At 40.1% G+C, this 16,066-nt stretch overlaps 1 protein-coding gene across 1 annotated transcript in view; it reads right to left on the reverse strand.

Moving 5' to 3' along the window:
* Positions 1-16,066, reverse strand: part of PTPRT (protein tyrosine phosphatase receptor type T) — a 787,366-nt gene that overhangs the window by 237,783 nt on the left and 533,517 nt on the right. Inside the window, exon 11 of the mRNA XM_061125699.1 lies at positions 6,167-6,440. Within this exon, the coding sequence (XP_060981682.1) occupies positions 6,167-6,440 (274 nt within the window). The remainder of the gene's footprint in view (positions 1-6,166; positions 6,441-16,066) is intronic.

Raw genomic sequence — 16,066 nt, forward strand, 5'->3', positions numbered from 1 at the left:
TTCAATTTTATAAGTGAGGAAACTGAGACTCACAGACAACAAGCAGCAGTTTGTACTCTCATCCATTCATCAAAAGATGACTGTTACACTATGTGTTAAATACTGTACTCAGTATGGAGAATACGACAGCAAACAAGAGTTCCTACTTCCTGGGGCTCTAAGTCTAATGAGACAGGCATGCACTGCAAACAAACAAACAAAAACAAGTGCAATTAAAAATACAAACAGTGTTGCAAAGAACAGGTCAACAAATAGTGAGGGCTGATGTGGATGGTTCTTAGATAATATGGTTGGAAAGTTCCCAGAGGATATGACACTGAAGATGACACCTGAAAACTGAAAAGGTACTAGTTCTTCAAAGAATGAAGAAGAGAGACTAGGATAAAATAACAGCCTGTGCGAGACCCCTGGAGTGAGAAAAATATATTGGAGTGTGTGAGAAATAGTGTCTTAGAAAATGGTTCAAGGGAGGAAAGGTAGTTGAAATGTAGCAAGCATGGTTTAACTATATCTGGAGCACAAGTCTAGGTTCTGGGCATTCCTTTCATGGAGAGCATTGTAAAAAGGAGTCTGTCTATGAGAGAATAGAATAGACAAACAGAGTGAAAGAGGTATAGAAATCATAGTGTATGAGAAATAGAAGTAATTGCATGTTAAATATCAATGAAAGATGGCCTGGGTGGACAGGGATTCTGGCTGATACTGTCATATTTTCTCCAAAAGGCTGACGTGGTAAAGAACAATTCGATTTGTTAAAATCAATACAGGTGTCCCAGACTATAGAGTTAAGGAGGCAGAATTTGGCTTCATAGAAAGGAGAAAGTTCTAACTATTGTACTTGTTTAACAAAGGAAGCAACTTTTCCCTCCAAAGAATTGCAGTGGTCAAGCTGAGGATATATAATGCCTTGCCAAGAACATTTTATTAGAGATTTCTATGTTGGCTTCTGGTGTACATAAGATGACACTTCAAAATCATCCAATTCTAAAATGCTATAGATTTGTAATGGTTGTACCCGAAACAAATGGTTACAATATGGCCTAATTCCCGACAGGCGCTGAAAATTCAGCACCAAGGACAGTACTTCAACAGCTGGGACTGCCCTTTGCTATTACTATTTGTAAGAAAGCATAAATAGGCAAATGAGGTATTACTAATGTGATCAAAATTCCCAACCTAAGTGCCTGTAAACAATTCACACTTCATGAAAGTGGCTGGGAGGACTCTGAGTACCTGTCTCATAACACATAACACATATTGGACTCTCCATAGTGTTTGGAGGACTCAACTGGATTATTCCACATTTATATAGTTCACTGTGGAGTTTACCAAATGACTTTACTCTTATCCTAATAATAGTTAAGATTAAATGAGTGACCTCCACATTCCTAAACCTAATAATCTGACATATTATTTTACTTCTCCCTCCGTCCTTCCCTCTCTCCCTCTTTCTCTTCCCTACTAGACTATAACTGCTATGAGGGTAGGGATTTCTTTGTCTGTTTGGCTTACTGCTTTATTCCAAGCACTCAGAGATAAAAGTGCCTTTTGGCAGGGCACATATTGTGCTTGCTAGATGTTTACTTAGTTAATCAATCACATCTAACTCTTTTAATAGGTAACTTAAAAGTCACCCAGTTACGGGGTTTTATGTGTAAGTAGTCTGACTGTAAAGGCTAAATATCTAACCACTCTGCTAAGCTGAAAAACTATCCTTAATATTCATAGAATAAATATATATGGCCCCTAAAATTCTCTTACCCTGTTCTGATGTTCTAGCTGAAACTTTAGATGGAAATGGAAGCAATGAAATTGATTGATAGTAAATCATTCAACCTTGCCCACAACCATCCTGCAACAAATGGCCATTTCTGCTTTCCTTTAATTCATTTTAATGTAATATAACTTTGCCCTAACCTTTGTTTTTAATCTTCTAGAGATATAGATTTGCTGAATTCTGGTTTTTACTTGACTCAAGACATTTTACCCCTTCATGAAGAGAGCAAAGCATCACTTTAAAAAAATCAAATAGAGTGCTTCTGTTTTCTGGCTTGCTTTATAGTTACTGATTTTCATGTTTACTTATAGTTTCCTTTGTTTCTTCCATTTTCTTTGTAGATTGCTGTTTTCTGGCTTTCTATGATAGATTGGAAGGCTGCCTTTTTGTTTTAAAAAAGAATACTTAAAAAAAAACAAACCTTGGTATCAAAAATAAAGTAGTCATTATTTATTCCATCCTGTCCAAAGTGGGAAAATTAGCAGATTTTTATTTACATTCATCAATTCTTCAACTCTTTCTCAGTTTTTGTTGATATAAGAGTGAATTACATCCCCAGATAACAGCTGCAAATTTTTTATATCTTTAAGTAACTGTTTTTTAATATTAACCTCTTTGCAATGTGTTTAGAACAATTATTTTAGCATTAATATGATATTTAATTAGTTTCCAGGCTCACTATGCGTCTTTTTATTTCATATTTTTCTCTTTGCGATTTCTTTCTTTTGATTCATTGCTTGGCCAACTACTGTCTGTATGATTTTATAGAAGCAGGGCCGGTGGGAGCCTCTGGATGGTGAGAATGTCTTTGTGATGTGTTTACATAAGAACAACAACTTGGCCGATAAGAAATTTGCAGGCTATAACATTTTCTCCTAAAAAAATCCTCCAGGCTTAACTGCATTGTCTGCTCCCCTTTACGATAAAGAGCAAGCTGAGGGACCAAGCAGAGGCTTGACAGACTGAGGTTGACTTTCCTGTTCCTATGTCTCTTTTACCCAACTCTTTTCAGTAAAAGTTAATACTATGCAATGATTTGAAATGGTGTGTAGTTTTTTTTCTTGCTAGAAAGATACAATACTCTGAGTGCCCAGCTCCCACAGCTTTCCCCTCTATGTTCCTGTGAGGCAGACTACACCGTCAAGACACCTGGCATAAGCAACCATCCAATTCTACTCCTGCTCGGGCTTCATTGCAGCCAATCTTAGGCCCCAGATGAGGGTACATATGGTGTGGGTTCAAAGGCATGAGTAACTAAATGGTCATATTTATCTTGGAACCAGGAGTAGAAACTGCCTCTTAGATGAGACAGCTTCAGAGTGGGGTGACTTTTTCCCCTAAAGGCAAACCCTCATGTCTTCAAAAGGGGGGGTCTAGGGCTTCCCTGGTGGCTCAGTGGTAAAGAATCCACCTGCCAATGCAGGAAACACAGGTTCGAGCTGTGGTCCAGGAAGATACCACGTCTCAGAGCAACTAAGCCCGTGTGCCACAACTACTGAGCCTGTGCTCTCGAGACCATGCACTGCAACAAGTGAAGCCTGGCCGCCTGGAGCCAGTGCTCCACAACAAGAGAAACTACCACAATGAGAAGCTCACGCACTACAACTAGAGAATGTCCCCCACTTATCACAAGTAGAGAAAAAGCCTGTGCAGAAGACCCAGCACAGCCAGAATAAAGTAGTTTTTAAAAAAGGGGATCTATTGTATGACGTCTGGGGAGCAAGACCTCCAATATTCCTCCTACCTCATCTGCTGCTCTTCTAGGACCTACCATGCTCAGGTTGGAGAAATTGCTCCTGGGGTCCAGTTTCCTAGGTTCTGTAGACTTGGTCTGTTGTTGGGTTTTTAGGAGAATCTTGGGAGGAATGTGATAGCAGGTGACGTGAAGGCAGCTATGACTCTGTTCCACAGCATGGAAACCCAACAGCACTTCTTGATATGTTGCCAAGAGCAGGGAAAGCCGCTCTTTCTTAGGGCTGTGCTGAACCAAGAAACTGGCTAATATGGGATACAGAGAGGCTCCCAGATGCTTCTGGCCATTTTGACATCTTCTTCCTCAGTGTATCAGAGTGTTGTATGAAGAGGCCAGATCACAGGTGCAAGGCAGTCTGGCAGCTTCTTTTTGTAGTTTTATACTCTCTGTGAGGAATGTTCCTTGAACCAGTAATGGATGCAGAAATGAAATACCAATGTGGAGTCTATAAATGGTTATGTGGACGTTTTAAATGTGAAGTAGTTTCTCAATCCAGGTTTCTCATAAAGTAACGACGGCCACTAACAGACTAGACGATCTTGGCCACCCAGCACCTACCCAGGTTATTCTCTAAGGACTTCAACAACAAATCTTGCTTTTGTTTCAGGTTTTCCTACCGCAGTGAGTTTCTCACTTCTCCAGACACACTGTGGAACGTGACACATACCAGATTCCCTTACGGTTATAGAAGCTCTTCGAGGGCACATACTACATAATCTTAAATATGAACTACAGGGCTTAGCATATGTCACTGTTCATTATATATCTGCTGAATGAAATATGGCAACTTGGAATATGTCCATAAAAACATCACAGGCAGAAGATACTTGAGTACAAGAGGAACTAAAGATAGTTAGCTTGCAGAGCATAAGACCAGATGGGTTTGTGTGTGTCTAGAGGAGACGTGAACTGAAAAAAAAAAATACCAGCTAAGAAGGTGATTGCATTGGCTCTACTGGGACCTAAAAGTATGGATCAAGAGCAATGGGTAGAAGCTATAATAAAAGATTTACTTAAGTCAGTTAAAAAAAAAAAAGCCCTCAGTCACAGCCCCCACAAAGATCAGCAAGTTATCATATAAAGAAGTGAGTTATTTGTTACTGGAGTTATTCAAGAATAAGCACTGACATCATCAAATAACAGATGCTGGAAAGGGTGTGGACGAAAGGGAACCCTCCTATGTTGCTGGTGGGAAAGTAAATTGGTGCAGCTACTGCGCAGAATATTATGAAGTTTCCTTAAAAAACTAAAAGTAGAGTTGCCATATGATCCAGCAACTCCACTCCTGGACATATTTCCAGAGAAAACCTTAATCTTAAAAGATATATACATCCTAATGTTGATAGCAGCACACTACAATAGCCAAGACATGAAAACAACCTAAATGTCCGTTGACAGCTGAATGGATAAAGAAGATGTAGTGTACATACACAATGGAATCCCACTCAGCCATGAAAAGAATGGAATAGTGCCATTTGCAGCAACATGGATGGGCCTACGGATTATCACACTAAGTGAAGTAAGTCAGGCAGAGAAAGACAAATACCATATAATGTTTATATGTGGATTCTAAAAAATATGGTCAAATGAACTTATTTACAAAAGAGAAACAGACCCACAAACATAAAGAACACACTTATGAACACACTTATGGTTACCAAAGGGGGAAAAGGGTAGGAGAAGGACAAATTAGAAGTTTGGGATTAACATATACAAACTATTATATAAAAGACAAACAACAAGGTCCTACTATATAGCACAGGGAACTAGATTCAATATCCTGTAATAAACCATAATGTAAAAGAATATGAAAAGTATGTGTATATGTAACTGAATATATATATATATATATATATGTGTTTGTGTGTGTGTGTGTATGTGTGTGTTACTGAATCACTTTGCTGTACATGAGAACATAACACGACACTGTAAAACAACAACACTTCAGTTTTTTTAAAAAAAGGGATAAACACTAACATCTGTTAACTGTGATATTGTTATGTTGACTGAAGCACTGTCTTGTGTCTAGGGGAAGGGAGGGAGATACTGGATGACCTTTCAGATCCTTTCTAGCCCTGTGATCTTGTGATGTTATGACTGACACCTCTTATTAACCAAAAAAAGAAAAAAGAAAAAAAAACTGACTGTCTTTGAGAGAAAAATATTTTCTAATGTGACTACCAGTAATGAGAAAGTGGTTAGTAGTCACTGATTAACTAAAATAGGTATGTTTAGGGCATTCGTAGAAATCACATTTATGGGTATTCTTTTATAGATGAGAAAATTAAGACTCAGATCTGAATATGATTTTCCCAAGTGAAACACCTTGCTATCCTCTAATTCAGCGGCCTGAGAACATTTTCTGTAAAGGGTCACAGAGTAAATACTTCAGGTGGCAGAGAATCTCTGTTGCAACGACTCAAGTGTCCTGCTGTAGCATCAGAGCAGCCATATACTATGAAAATGAATAGGCATCAATGTATTAAAAAAACAACCCCTTTCGCCCAACAAAAGGCTGATCTGGATGCTTTGGTCCATGGGCCTTCATATGCCAACCTCTCTCTAAAGCGATGCTGCCTTCTCATCTAAGAATGGGCAAACAAGGCAAGAAATGGCCTCCATGTGGGCATACTTACTCCGTTTGCTTTGCTGAGGGCCTGGAAGTAGATGCTGTAGCTTTTCAGAGGGGAAAGAGGAGGGTTCCAGTAGCCATTGTAGGTCTTGTTGTCACCCACTGTAAATGGCTGGGTGACAGGCAGGTTGGCAGGCTTCAGCTCGGCAGCAAAGTAGTGCAGAGAATCAAGGCTGGAGGCGTTCCTGTAGCTCACAGGCACTGAAAAGCACTCGATGATGTCAGCTGCCCTGCGTGACTTCTGAAGCCGCTCCTCCTTGACAACCAGCTGATAAACACTGAATAGGAAAGAGGAGAGGCAGATCAGCAACTCTCTGGAGGGATGAACTTGTTATTTACCATCATCACTTTTATGACTGAAACCTCCTTCCAGAGTTTCAGACTTCTAAACCTGCCGCTTTGCAGAAACAGATCTCCACTTAGACGTCCCAAAGGGCCAGTTCACATTGGATATGCCCAAAATGCAACTTGGTTTCAACCCCTACAAACCCCTCCTCCATTTCTTTCCTTAGTGAGGGGAGCACTGTTCATCAAGTGGCCAGATCTTGATTCTGGGGGCTCATCCTCATTTCCTACCTCCTTGGTTTTCACTCTGCTCCTCTAATCAGCAAGCTCTGTTGACGTGACATCAGCAATTTGCACCTGCCCTTCCCCTTTGTTCTCTTCCCATTATATTGTAGAGGTGGGGCACTTTCCCATCTCTTAGCTGAACTCAGCTGGTCTCTTCACCTCTAATTTATGTGATCAACTCACCAGTCAATCCACTGATCTCCCTAAACATAAACATTGTCACTCTTCAAGCACTTGGACAGACTCTCCACTATATGAACAATATAATCTAGACTCCTCATCCTGGCACTTGGGGGCACTTTGTGTCTGGTTTGTAAACTACCTCTCAGAGAGTCTTATGGTAGGCCCCTGATTGCAGCTGCTCCAGAACCCTTGCTACTGCACAAACATCCTTTGGATCCTATCCCGCGCCATCACCAACTGGTGCTTCCTCCACCTGCAGTGCCCTCTCATTCTACCCACTTCTGCCTGTGGAAACCTTTCTCTAAAAGCTGAGCCTGTCTTTCATCTCCTCCATGCAGCAGGTCTAGGTCTTCCATAGGTGAATGAGTAGGTCTTCCCCCCTACTCAACTCTCCTACCACTGATTAGTGGCTGTCTGCCTGGGACAGCAATAATGTGAGCTTGGATCTGCTGTTTCTCTGGCTGGACAGTGACCTTTAAGACAGTGGCAGTTGTGGCTTAGTTATCTCTGCTTCACCCTCTCTCTGTCCACATACTGCTCAGCAGATTGCCTGATACCTGTGTACTGATCAGTGAATACTTGTTCAAGTGGACCAAACTGAACTAAATTGAAAAGAAGCCAGAAACCCAATCTGACGGAATGTAGAAATCCAATTCAAGAGAAAGTGATTCCTCTAGGCTCCTGTCTAGTGATTGCACACATTTCCTTCAACTTAGAAGGATGTAAGAAGCTGTTAATGTGTGAAGAGAGATGCCCAAGGCTTTATTAAACACCAACTGTAAGCCAAATGGGTAGGCTATGGAGAGAAGCAAATCATCTCTCCAGGGGTCAGTCTGTAACCCCACTGCCCCTTTCTCTCCACCAATCTAATTACTGAGGACTCACTTGTCAATTCAACCAAACTCAGCAGCCAGACCAGAGATGAGGGTGCTGAGGCTGCGAGGCAGAGTGCCCCATGAGTGTCAAACTGCAGCAAGAGTAGAGATCCAGACTCTCAATGCATAGTTCAGTATCCTTTCTTTTTCTCTATCTTCCTTCCTACTCCATAAGCCAACAAAACAAACAGAGGGCCTTCCAAGCATTTTGTGTGTTTGTTTTACTCGGCGGCTGAAATTGTACAGCTCTATCCCACCCAGCCTCGTCTGAAATCACAAAGGCTAGCAAAGGGTATTTTTTGGGGTTAAACTGTGTTGTCAACATACGGTTTCCATACAATTGGGATTAATGTGCCAGAGCACAGCCAGCAGCTCCCTGAGGCCCACTGTGTCTACAGCTTGTCCATTCAGAGGCAAATGTGCAATTGCAGCCGGGAAGCTGTAAACTATTTTGTCATATAAATCTTTCTGCCAGGAATCTAGCCTCTCTGAAAGATCTGGGACCTCTGCTTAAGGAGGAGGAAGGGAAGAAACAGTCAGGCGAACTGTGCAACCTTCCTTCCCCTGACACACATGCTTTAGGAGGAGGTCGGAGAAAGAAGCAAGAGAGTGGGCATTATTTGTGTTTCTGTGCTAATTTCACTCTCATCATCATTCTCTTGAAAACATATTTATTGAAGCTCTTTTCAGCGTGCTGGTGATGATTAAATCACACCTAAATGAGAACACCTCCCGCAATCATATCTCTAGGGTTGGAATAAACTATTCAGGATTGTTTGCAAAGAGAGAGGATTTTATTTTGTAAGTAGAGAATCCAGGGGAGTATGAGAGAATAAAATATTCTTCTTATTCAATGCTCACCTCACAACATTTACTCACACGTTTCCCCTCCCGTGACACCTTCTCTATTTCTCTCAATGAGAAGGTGGACATTGATGACCATATTTTCCTCATAATTTTTCCTAAGGGTCTCTTCTTACAGGACCTGAAACCTGGGCTGCAGCTTCATCTCAATGCATAAGGCTAAGGCTCATCTGCACCTCTTTTCATCTCCTCACCTTCAATGTCCATCATTCATCCTCTTTCTAATGTGACTGACAACCCGCACCCCTCTCCTTCCTTGACTTTTCAGACCCAGGCTCGCCAGCAACTTCTGTATTTTAGTTTCAGTGTCTCCTGAGACAAGAAAACTCTACTCTGGTCCCAGACCCAAGACTCCAGCTCTCAGAGGACAGTTGTCTTAGATGCCTTTAACAGCAAAATCTGTAGGCACCTCTGCAAGCTTCGGAGAACTGTGCCGCTGGACCCTAATGCCTCTTCTGCTGTTCAGACTGATACGACAGATGATGACTCACGCTTCTCTGACCACTCACCACTGAGGGGTACCAACATCCTTTCAGACCATGACTCCATCACAGACATATCCTGTGATGCCCTTTCTCTACCCGGGGAAGAGACTTCTAGTCAGAGGCTGAATCCATCCATGGTCAGTTGATTTCTGACAAAAATTTCAAGACAATTTGATGACAGAGGGATAATCTTTAAGCAAACGATGCTAGGTCAACTGACTATCCACACGCAAGAATCTAAACTTAAATTCACATGAGACATTTCTCTGTACAGCAGTAATTAACACAACATAAGAAATTATCTATACTTCAATAGAAAAAAAAAACCTTGTTCACAAAAAAGTTCACATTATACATAAGAACAGAGAGAACACGTCATAACCCTAACTGTAAGAGCTAAAGTTATAAATTCTCTAGGACAAAACATAGGAGAAAATTTTCATGACCTTGGATTATGGAAAGGGTCTGTGAGTACAACACCAAAAGTATGATCTGCGAATGGAGGGAGGGAAAGATCAATTGGATATCATCAGATTTTTAAAAACTGGTTTCAGAAGGTGCTATTCAGCAAATGAAAAGACAAGCTACACATTGAGAGAAAATATTTGCAAATTTTATGTATGATGACTCTCCTCCAACATACATAATGATCCATTAATAGTCAATAATAAAAACACAAATTACTCAAATTGAAAGTTGGCAAAATATTTGACTAGACATTTCACTAAAGGTAAAATACAAGTGGTTTATAAACTCATGGAAAAGATGGTCAATTTAAAGAGCTGTGACCAAGACGGTGGAGCAGGAAGACCCAGAGCTAAAGCTCCTCCCATGTGTATGCCAAAATTACTACTACTTACAGAGTAGCTATCGATGAAAGTGACCTGAAGACTAGCAGCAAATATTTTCCAAAACTGAAGATATAAAAAAGAAACCAAATTTATATCTGGAATCTAGAAAGCAAACCATTCAATATTACAGTAATATCAGATTAATCCAAGTCTATGCCCCAACCACTAATTCTGAAGAAGCTGAAGTTGAACAGTACTATGAAGACCTACAAGACCTTCTAGAACTAACACCAAAAAAAAGATGTCCTTTTTCTCATAGGAGACTGGAATGTAAAAGTAGGGAGTCAAGAGATACCTAGATACCTGGAATAACAGGCAAGTGTGGCCTTGGAGTACAAAATGAAGCAGGGCAAAGGTTAACAGAGTTTTGCCAAGAGAATGCACTGGTCAAAGCAAACACCCTCTTCCAACAACATAGGAGATGATTACTCTACACATGGACATCACCAGATGGTCAATACCAAAATCACATTGATTATATTCTTTGCAGCTGAAGATGGAGAAGCTCTATACAATCAGCAGAAACAAGACTGGGAGCTGACTGTAGCTCAGATCATGAACTCCTTATTGCAAAATTCAGACCTAAGTTGAAGAAAGTAGGGAAAACCACTAGACCATTCAGTTCAGCTGGGTCACTCAGTCGTGTCTGACTCTTTGCAACCCCATGAATCACAGCACGCCAGGCCTCCCTGTCCATCACCAACTCCCGGAGTTTACTCAAACTCATGCCCATCGAGTCAGTGATGCCATCCAACCATCTCATCCTCTATTGTACACTTCTCCTCCTGCTCCGAATCCCTCCCAGAATCAGGGTCTTTTCCAATGAGTCAACTCCTCACATCAGGTACCCAAAGTACTGGAGTTTCAGCTTCAGCATCAGTCCTTCCAATGAACACCCAGGACTTATTTCCTTTAGGATGGACTGGTTGGATCTCCTTGCAGTTCAAGGGACTCTCAAGAGTCTTCTCCAATACCACAGTTCAAAAGTATCAATTCTTTGGTGCTCAATCTTCTTCACAGTCCAACTCTCACACACATATATGACCACTGGAAAAACCACAGCCTTGTCTAGACAGACTTTTGTTGGCAAAGTAATGTCTCTGCTTTTTAATATGCTATCTAAGTTGGTCATAACTTTCCTTCCAAGGAGTAAGCATCTTTTATTTTCACGGCTGCAATCACCATTCAAGTATGACCTAAATTAAATCCCTTATAATTATACAGTGGAAGTGACAAATAGAGTCAAGGGATTAGACCCGATAGACAGAATGCCTGATGAACTATGGACAGAAGTTTGTGACATTGTACAGGAGACAGGGATCAAAACCATCCCCAAGAAAAAGAAATGGAAAAACACAAAATCTTTGTCTGAGGAGGCCTTACAAATAGCTGATGAAAAAAAAAAAAAAAAAGAGAAGTGAAAGGCAAAGGAGAAAAGGAAAGCTATACCCATCTGAACTCAGAGTTCCAAAGAATAGCAAGGAGAGGTAAGAAAGTCTTCCTCAGGGATCAACGCAAACAAATACAGGAAAACAATACAATGGGGAAAACTAGATATTTCTTCAAGAAAATTAGAGATACCAAGGGAACATTTTGGCAAAGACAGGCACAATAAAGGAGAGAAATGGTATGGACTTAACAGAAGCAGAAGATATTAAGAAGAGATGGTAAGAATATACAGAAGAACTATACAAAAAAATATCTTAATGACCCAATAATCATGATGGTGTGATCATTCACCTAGAGCCAGACATCCTGGAATCCAGAGTCAAGTGGGCCTTAGGAAGTTATCACTATGAACAAAGCTAGTGGAGGTGATGGAATTACAGCTGAGCTATTTCAAATCCTAAAAGGCGATGCTGTGGAAGTGCTGCACTCAATATGCCAGCAAATTTGGAAAACTTAGCAGTGGCCACAGGACTGAAAAAGGTCAGTTTTCATTCCAGTCCCAAAGAAAGGCAATGCCAAAGAATGTTCAAAGTACCTCACAATTGCACCCATCTCACACGCTAGCAAAGCAATACTCAAAATTCTCCAAGGGTAGGCTTCAATAGTACATGAATCGAGAACCCAGATGTTCAAGCTGGATTTAGAAAAGACAGAGGAACCAGAGAATAAATTGCCAACATCCATTGGACCATAGAAAAATCAAGAGAACTCCAGGAAAACATCTACTTCTAATTCATGGACTACACTAATGCCTTTGACTGTGTGGATCACAACAGACTGTGGAAAATTCTTCAAGGGATGGGAATACCATACCACCTTACTTACCTCCTGAGAAATCTGTATGCAGCTCAAGAAGCAACAGTTAGAACCAGACATGGAACAACAGACTGGTTCAAAATTGGGACATCAATTTTGAGTCTATCAAGGCTGTATATTGTCACTGTGCTTATTTAACATATATGCAGAGTACATCATGAGAAATGCCAGACTGGATGAAGCACAGCTGGAATCAAGATTTCAAGGAGAAATATCAATAACCTCGGATATGCAGATGTCACCACCCTTATGGCCGAAAGTGAAGAGGAACTAAAGAGCTCTTTATGAAAGTGAAAGAGGAGTGTGAAAAAGCTGGCTTAAAACTCAACATTTAGAAAACTAAGATCATGACATCCAGTCCCATCACTTCATGGCAAACAGATGGGGAAACAATGGTAACAGTGAGAGACTATTTTGGAGGCTGCAGATGGTGACCGCAGCCATGAAATTAAAAGACATTTGCTCCTTGGAAGAAAAGCTATGACCAACCTAAACAGCATACTAAAAAGCAGAAACATTACTTTGCTGACAAAGGTCCGTCTAGTCAAGGCTATGGTTTTTCCAGTAGTCATGTATGGATGTGAGAGTTGGACTATAAAGAAAACTGAGCACTGAAGAACTGATGCTTTTGAACTGTGGTGTTGGAGAAGACTCTTGAGAGTCCCTTGGACTTCAAGGAGATCCAACCAGTCCATCCTAAAGGAAATCAGTCCTGAATATTCATTGGAAGGACTGATGCTGAAGTTGAAACTTCAATACTTTGGCCACCTGATGCAAAGAGCTGACTCACTGGAAAAGACCCTGATGCTGGGAAAGATAGAAGGCAGGAGGAGAAGAGGACGACAGAGGATGAGATGGTTGGATAGCATCACTGACTCAATGGACATGAGTTTGAGCGAGTTCCAGGAGCTGGTGATGGTCAGGGAAGCCTGGTGTGCTGCATCTATGGGGTCACAAAGAGTAGGGCACAACTGAGAGGCTGAACTGAGAAAGTAATACAAACAAATGTAATATATGCAAAACTGAAACAAATTCACACAGTAAACAAACTAGTGCTTACCAGAGCAGAGAGGTAAGATGGGGGGTGGCAAATTATGGCTATGGGATTAAGAGATACGAACTACTATGAATAAAACAGAGAAACAATACAGTTTATATTATATATAAACAATGTTGTTTATTTTATAAACAACTGTTATATTGTTTATATAACAATATAGTTTAATATTTTATAAATAGATAAACTGTATTGCACAGGGAATTATAGCCATTAGCTTGTAATAACTTTTAATGGAGTACAGTCTGTAAAAATACTGGCTATGCTATACACCTAAAACTAATATAATATTGTAACTCAGCTATACTTCAATAAAAATAAAAACAATAAAAAGTAGAAACACAAAAGAAAAAACGACAACAATTAACCATAATAGAATGGCTATCAGTAAAAAGGCAGACAATTGCAAGTGTTGACAAAGGTACTGGCAAACTGGAACTTTCATACATTGCTATGTAAAGTCAAATGGTGCAGTCACTAAGGCAAGCAGTTGAGAAGTTCCTTAAAAAGGTAAACATAGAGCTTCCATTCACCAAGCTATTCCATTTCTAGATATCAATCTAAGTGTGTGTATATAAAAACTTATTTACAAATATTAATAGCAACATTCATAATAGCCAAAAAATTAAAACAATCTAATCAATTAACAAATAAATATGATATATTCATCTAATGAAATATTATTCAACAATAAAAGAAACAATTTACTGATATACTCTACAATATGGCTGAAGGTCAAAAACGTTATGCTAAATGAGAGAAGCCAGACGAAAAGGACTATATTATATGATTCTATTCATATAAAATGTCAAGAAAATGCAAATTTATAGAGACATTACTCAGATTAGTATTTGCCTGGGACTGGAGGTGTGAGCAGGAATCAACTGCACTTGGGCACAGGGTATTTTATGGTATGATAAAAATGTTCTAAAGTGAGACTGTGGTGATAGTTGTACAACCCTACAAATTTACTGAATATCATTGAATTGTACACTTAAAAAATGAATGAATTTTATGCTATGAAAATTATACCTCAATAAAGCTGTTAAAGAAATGAGGGAAATGAACTGAATAATCTTGGATGTTCTTTCTACCTTCAAAGAGTCTCTGCTTTAGCATTCAACTATGCACACATTTTAATACAAAAATGCAATGATAAACCTTTGCTGTTATTGTACAAGATGGGCTAAGAAACAAGCATGAGCTTTGTAATCCCCACAGAATCTAGCTTTCCAATTACATTCCCCACATTAAGGTCACTCGGAACTATGAAACTGAAATTTACAAGGACGTGTCTTAGTTAGCCAACCTTTACTTCAAGACTCCGGGAATACGTTTTTGTTCACGATTCACTTAGTCACAACAGCCATCAGAGAAGGCAAAGAAATGGGGAGAGGAATACATGTTTAGTGTCAGAGGATATGTGTGTGTGCATCTTTCCCTGGCTTCTGACATCTACGTGATCTACTGCCCACTCTGTCTTTCATGTATTTATTCATTTATGCATCAGATATTTATTGCGTGACTACAGCGTGGCAGGTCAAAATTTGAATGCAACATGGCCCCTGGGCACTGGGAGCTCAGGACTGAGATGGGGAGACATATTAACTGTTCAGTACAATTCAGTAAGGGGAGGACAGAAGGAGGAACTTGGTCAGGGAAGGATTCTGAGAAGAAGGGTGCTTATAGGATGGTGGTGAGGCTTAAAAGAGATAGTGTGTCTGCAGACTTCTTTCTAAGAGTAAAGTGCTGTTTATAGAAGTTGACTGGAGCCAACTGAACTGCTGCATGCATTATTATTACAGTGTTATCAAACTAGACCACCAAGATTTGCCTGGTTTTCCATTTGGACTCATCTCCTGTGACTGAATCGCCCTTAATAAATTTAACAAAAGTGGATTTTGAGTAGAAATTTAGAGGACTTAATACTGGGTTGGCCAAAAAGTTCATTCAGGTTTTTCTATAAGAGGTAAAGAAAAAACTTAAATTATTTGGCCAACCCATCATGTTGTGTAAAGGGTCCATATCAATTCAACTGAAGAGTTCACATTAAATTTTAATTATTATCAAATGAAACCAAAAGAAATCTTAAAATAAGAAACCAGACAGCTTTCTGATGATGGCCAGAGTGTCATGCCATATATTCTTCTCTAATATTTAAAAGTATAACTAGCTTTAACTTAGCATGCACTTACTGGGGTGGAGAAATATTTCACATCAAAATGCAGATGACCTGGCCCTCACGTATTTTCTGTTAATCATCAGTCCTCTCTTATTTGCAATATGACACATAAGTAACTACCATGGTTCTCACTGCAATATATATCCAGAATTTGACCCTTCCATCATCTCCAAGTTATGACCCCACCAAGCCCCCATGATCTCTTGACTGGATCTACTATGGACTATGATCTACTGCCATAGCTTCCCAACTGGTCTTCCTGATTCTAATCTTGCCTCCAGCAATCTCAAAATACTGGCTGCAGTGAGCCTTTAAAAACATGACCAGGTCATGACACTCCTGTGCTCAAAGGCTCACTCACCTTGAGTGAGTGCTAGTGCCTTGGTTGCATCCAGCTCTTTGCAACCCCATGAACTGTAGCCATCCAGGCTCCTCTATCCATGGAATTCTCCAGGCAAGAAGACTGGAGTGGGTAGCCATTCCCTTTTCCAAGGGATCTTCCTGACCCAGGAATCAAACCCAGGTCTCGTGCATTGCAGGTGGATTGATTCTTTACCATCTGAGCCACCAGG

The sequence above is a fragment of the Dama dama genome, chromosome 23, assembly GCF_033118175.1.
Source record: "Dama dama isolate Ldn47 chromosome 23, ASM3311817v1, whole genome shotgun sequence".
NCBI lineage: Eukaryota > Metazoa > Chordata > Mammalia > Artiodactyla > Cervidae > Dama > Dama dama.